The sequence below is a fragment of the Haliotis rufescens genome, unplaced genomic scaffold, assembly GCF_023055435.1.
Source record: "Haliotis rufescens isolate VD_foot unplaced genomic scaffold, xgHalRufe1.0.p SCAF_42, whole genome shotgun sequence".
Classification (NCBI taxonomy): domain Eukaryota; kingdom Metazoa; phylum Mollusca; class Gastropoda; order Lepetellida; family Haliotidae; genus Haliotis; species Haliotis rufescens.
The window spans coordinates 842443-848442 of NW_025964135.1; the positions used below are offsets into that span (position 1 = coordinate 842443).

Here is a 6000-nt window from a genome sequence, read left to right on the forward strand (position 1 = left end):
ACTTCTTTTTTTATACATTATCATACAAAAATCATATTACTGCCTTAAGCTTTAAGCAATCAGTACTTTCCAATATATATGTTAAACATTATGTTAGAAAACAAGTGATGTTGTATGTCTCGTCACAAACATGTTACAAATGAATGAAAACCTTCTGTTATGCATGTACAATTTTGGAAATATAACATTTTGTTGTAGCAGTTTAAACTTGACTTTTGACCTTTTTACATATTTATTTATTTATTTATTTATTTATTTATTTATTTATTTATTTATTTATTTATTTATTTATTTATTTATTTATTTATTTATTTATTTATTTATTTATTTATTTATTTATTTATTTATTTATGTTGTTTAAGACCGCACTCAACAATATTACGGTTATATATCTGGACCAGACAATGCAGTGATTGACATCATGAGCATAGATCCACGTAATTGGGATACGAACACAACAGTCAACTCCACTTCATATAAGGGGAGGTTTAAACACCTGAATCAAGTGATGTGAGTGGCTTTTAGCAATATTCCAGCAATATCATGGCGCGGGACACCAGAAATTGACTACACACATTGTACCCATGTGGGGACTCGAATCCGGGTCTTCAGGTTTTTGAGCGGACGCCTTAATCACGAGACTTCCCCACAGCCCCCTTTAACAAATAAACTTCCCCACAGCCCCCTTTAACAAATAAACTTCCCCACAGCCCCCTTTAACAAATAGACTTCTCCACAGCCCCCTGTAACAAATAGACTTCCCCACAGCCCCCTGTAACAAATAGACTTCCCCACAGCCCCCTGTAACAAATAGACTTCCCCACAGCCCCCTTTAACAAATAGACTTCCCCACAGCCCCCTGTAACAAATAGACTTCCCCACCGACCCCATTAACCACAAGACATTCCCACCGACCCCTTTAACCATTTGACTTCCCTAACCAATCCCTTTAACAAATAGACTACGCCACCACCCCCTTTACCAAATAGACGTCCCCACCGCCCCCTTTAACAAATAGACTTCCCCACCGCCCCCTTACACCACTAGACTTCCCCACCAACCCCTTTAACAAATAGACTACGCCACCACCCCCTTTAACAAAAAGACGTCCCCACAGCCCCCTTTAACAAATAGACTTCCCCAGCGCCCCCTCTAACCACAAACTACCCCACCGGCCCATTTAACCAATAGACCTCCCAACCGCCCACTTTAACCAATAGACTTCCCCACCGCCCCCTTTAACAAATAGACTCTCCCACCGCCCCCTTTAAAAAATAGACTTCCCCACCGCCCCCTTTAACAAATAGACTTCCCCACCGCCCACTTTAACCAATAGACTTCCCCACCGCCCCCTTTAATCACTAGACTTCCCCACCGCCCCCTTTAACAAATAGACTTCCCCCACAGCCCCTTTTAACAAATAGACTTCCGAACCGCCCCCTTTAACAAATAGACTTCCCCATCGCCCCCTTTAACCACTAGACTTCCCACCCGCCCTTTTAACCACAAGACTTCCCCACCGCCCCCTTTAACCATCACACTTCCCCACCGTCCCCTTTAACCACTAGACTACCCCATCGCCCCATTTAACCACCAGACTTCCCCACCGCCCCATTTAACCACAAGACTTCCCTACCGCCCCCTTTAACCACTAGACTTGCCAACCGCCCCCTTTAACAAATAGACTTCCCCACCGCTCCCTTTAACCACTAGACATACCCACCGCCCCCTTTAGCCATTAAACTTCCCCACCGCCCCCTTTAACCACCAGACTTCCCCACCGCCCCCTTTAACCATTAAACTTCCCCACTAAGGCGTGTTGGTGTGATGTTGAAAGAAAACACTTGACTGTTATGTTGAAAGAAAACACTTAACTGTTATGTAAAACAAAAGTAGCCTTGGACTTATTTAACATTCTTGTTGAAGGTATCACTGCATAAAGTATAAGAACACATGGCCATTTGAAGCTCTTTTAATGAATCTCAAGTGTACAATTTTATAAATGTACTTCAAAACATCCACGTCGATGGCCCTGTTTAAGGCGATTTAGAATGTGTCCTTGGGGAGCCCCGGGAACCACCCACAGATGAGCCTTGGGCAGTATCTCGAGACTGAACTGATGCCAGTTTGACAGGTGCGGTTAAGGTCATCACAGCAGCTTTCTTCTGGAGCTGGTCAATGGAGCCGATGAAGGACTTGGCCTGTCTGCACATTGATTTAATCATCCCAGCAAAGAACAGCTTCCTGTAACTGAACGGGGCTATCCCTCTTATCTCCGTCATGAAGCTGCGGATGTTGCCTGACTCCCACTCCTTCAAGCCAGGAGTGTTGTTAAATACCTTCATTGGGTCGTCATAGAACGGTTGTATCGGGTACCCGAGCACACTAGAAAGGAATCATGATTTTAACTGAGATGCAGATTTATATTATTGTGATTTGCAGTAAAATGTGTCAAATGCGAAATCTATTAAGTCGGTATGACATTTTTGACGGCGCTATGGCTTTTAACTTCTTTGCTTGTTTCCAATTGCCGATAACTCGATGTTTGTTTTGATATATTTAGGTTTATATCTTTAACTGCCCATTTCCAATGACCAATAATATATTTGACAGAGTAATTATTCATATACTCCATCAGCGTCAATAGCGCCAGGTTGCATAGACTGTTCCTCTCTCACTTGTGAATACATGAGGCCAATACTTTTAACCCACAAATCAAGCAAAGGCGTGGTTCCAGTGACAGGGACGCCAGCGATTGTTTAGATCAAAGAGCGCGCAGGTTACGTCGCACGAATGGCAATGGTTCTGGCAACATGTAGCTGCCTGATCTAGATATTGCCTTCCTGTGCGACAATGGGAGGTTTCGTACAAACTTCATGCACCGTGTCAGTGACATAACTCTGCACAGCGATTTGTGGCGCCGCTCGCATCTCGCATACAATAGAGGATAGTGTTACCTTTGCATCTTGCCATTGATTCTGGAGCAGTTGCAGAGTTTCAGAAACTGTTTGGTGATCCAGAAGGGGCAGCTTGTGTAGGAAGTGTTAATTCGTGTTCCTTTTGGATTGTTCTCTTCATCGTCAACAGTATTCTCCTCCTCGTCCTCGTCCTCGTCCTCGTCCTCGTCCTCACCCTCGTCGTCTTCATCGTCGTCTTCATCGTCATCGTCATCGTCATCGTCGTCATGCGTGTCCAGTTTATCCTTCTTGGCGCCCATCATGTCATGGAACTTTTTGTGAATGTCCATCATGTGTTGAAACCAAATCACCTTGGCCATTGGACCAAACATAGGCCGATGCATCCATCTTGGACCACCATAGTGCTCAAATGGTCTGAACATCCCCATCGATCCCTGTGACATTCCCTGGATAGTATGGACAAGGTTGACCTGACCAGACAATTTCAAGTTGATCTCGGGAGCCTTGTGGACGCCATTTTCGGATATCCCATGAACCAAGGACATTAACCAAGGTGATCTAGATAAAGGCCCGCCTCGCGGAATGGGATATTTCCGCCTGTTATCATACTGGTCCCTTCTAGGGTGCCAGTAGGTTCGCTGATCTCTCATGGAAGGTTCGCCTTGGCGGTCGTCATAGTCATTACCAGTCCTGGAAGGTTAAGAAATATGAACGTAATCATTAATAATGAAACTTACCTGATCTACTCATATCATACGACTAGTTTGTTGTTTAACGCCGAACTTAAACATATTCTTCTTTGTGATGACGGCCTGTAAATAATCGGAAGTGGACAAGACAAACCAATAATTGATTGTATGAGCCACGTCACCGAGTCTGATTGTCCGATCCTTTAAGTTTTATTTATTTGTTTGTTGTTTAACGCTGCACTCGGCAATATTCAAGCTAATAATCTAGTCTGGACCAGACAGTCCAGTGATTGACATCATGAGCATCGATATACACAATTGGGATACGATGACATGCATCAACAACTAGCGAGCCTGACCACCCGATCCCGTTAGTCGCCATAGACATGTAGTAGACATGCATGGTCGATGCATTAAGTAGCTGCTTGGGACCAGTTCTAATGCGTCTTATCCCCTTGGAGTATAGTGATGACATATATAATATACAATCACTATTTGGATTACTAACATATGACAGTCATGTAAAAACTCTTAATAACTGGCATATTTTGTTACGATCATTTTTAATCATTATACCAAATTACATGTTTTCGCATGGCTCATAAAGCTTCGCATGGTTCATAAAGGGACAACTTTCTGTAATGATGATAGACATTGAATAATATTGTTAGCCTCATGTTGTAGCAGTGACTATACGACATTACTTCCTGTGGTGGGCTCCGTGATGTCTGCCGTGGTGGAAGTGCCCCGCTACCAGTGGGAGTAGAACCAGCACAAGCTGGAGATGCATCGTCCTTGTGTAGAGCTCTGAAATGATGATGTTATACTGATTGTGTTTGTTTGCTTGTTCCTTAACGCCGAAGTCACCAATACTGCAGCTGCACATCTTCCTGTGGCAAGGGCGTTAACTGATTGTAAAAGTCCAGTTTACACCCTTGCCGAACTAGGCTGAAATTTCCAGGCTCAATCGTAGCGCCACCAGTGGCTATTACGAGTTATGTCCCTTCTATGTTCCTTTTATTGACCAATCAAATTCTATCTCTCGTATATCACTTACATTTGCTGTCCGTGAAGATCCGGGATAGAATAGGTCTTCAGCAACCCATACTTGCCGAAACAGGCGACAATGCTTGTTGTAAAAGGCGACTGACGGGATCGGGTGGTCAGGCTTGCTGACTTATTTGATGCATGTCATCGTATCCCAATTGCGTGGATCGCGGCTCATGATGTCAATCACTGGATTGTCTGGTCCAGACCCGATTATTTACAGACCACCGTCATATAGCTGGAATATTGCTAACGTTAAACAAACAAACACACATTTCTATGAATACATGTTTACAGCATGTTTTGGGTTAGTGTTGATCCCCAGCAGCCCATGATAGGCAGAATAACCGCCTAAAGGGACATCTTGCTGGTACAATATTAATCAATTATTATTAATTAGTGACTGGTTAATTGCTAGATTGATATACATAACAATATTTAGATTTACACACAAACAACACCTTACTTATCCTTTTATGACGAGGGCGGTCGGGTAACCTAGTGGTTAAAGCGTTCGCTCGTCACGCTGAAGACCCGGGTTCGATTCCCGACATGGGTACAATGTGTGAAGCCCATTTCTGGTGTCCCCCGCCGTGATATTGCTGGAATATTGCTGGAATATTGCTGGAATATTGCTTAAAGCGGCGTAAAACCGATTATGTTTCTAGGTTTGTCAGCACCATACCCGTGCTCGTGGGTTTCACCGAAGAGGTAAACGTCTGAGACCTGTATCACCTCGGGCTTTCCTCCCACATTAAGCTGACACGTCGTGATATAACTGGAATACTGTTAAAAGCGGCGTTAAACCCAACTCACTCACTCACTCGTCTACTTACATTCACCGTGGTCCAAATCAGTAGCCACCAGTCTAGCAGTCAACCAAGAACTAAGCTGACTTATGCTGCCGTTTCTTGTTTTATGCCTAATATGAAATGACATTGTGTTGCTACAATCATTCGATACAGGAAATGGGTTCATGGCATGCTTGCTCCAATGTAACTTTGTATTGTGTACGACCTTGTCAGCGTGCTTCCCAGGCGTCAGTTGTATGGCACCATTGAATGGCATTAGCCATTATGTCCTGGTGACAAAGAGGGTCTGTGCATGCAAGGTATTCCTGCTCTGTCATGCACGAGACTTCTACTGAGTAATGTGTTTTTGTCTTGGGAAAATTATGCCATCAACGCAGATTCACCATATAAGAAGAATAGGGGTGTATGAATTTTTTTTCCAGCTATATGTTATTTTTTATAAATAAAACAAGAAAACAGTTATATAGAATACACTTTATTATTTAGTACCATTCTCCCGGATGCTCCCGACAGATGCTCCCCGACGTTGCCCGG

At 43.5% G+C, this 6000-nt stretch overlaps 1 protein-coding gene across 1 annotated transcript; it reads right to left on the minus strand.

The window, feature by feature from the left end:
* Positions 1–1956: 1956 nt before the first annotated feature.
* On the minus strand, positions 1957–5575 carry LOC124116492. Its single transcript, XM_046477841.2, has 4 exons — positions 5491–5575; positions 4312–4414; positions 2958–3608; positions 1957–2385 (listed from the first exon to the last, which is right to left on the minus strand). Exons 2-4 carry the CDS (start codon positions 4395–4397, stop codon positions 2037–2039), a joined length of 1086 nt encoding a protein of 361 aa, XP_046333797.2. The 5' UTR covers positions 4398–4414; positions 5491–5575; the 3' UTR covers positions 1957–2036.
* Between the last annotated feature and the right edge of the window lie 425 nt (positions 5576–6000).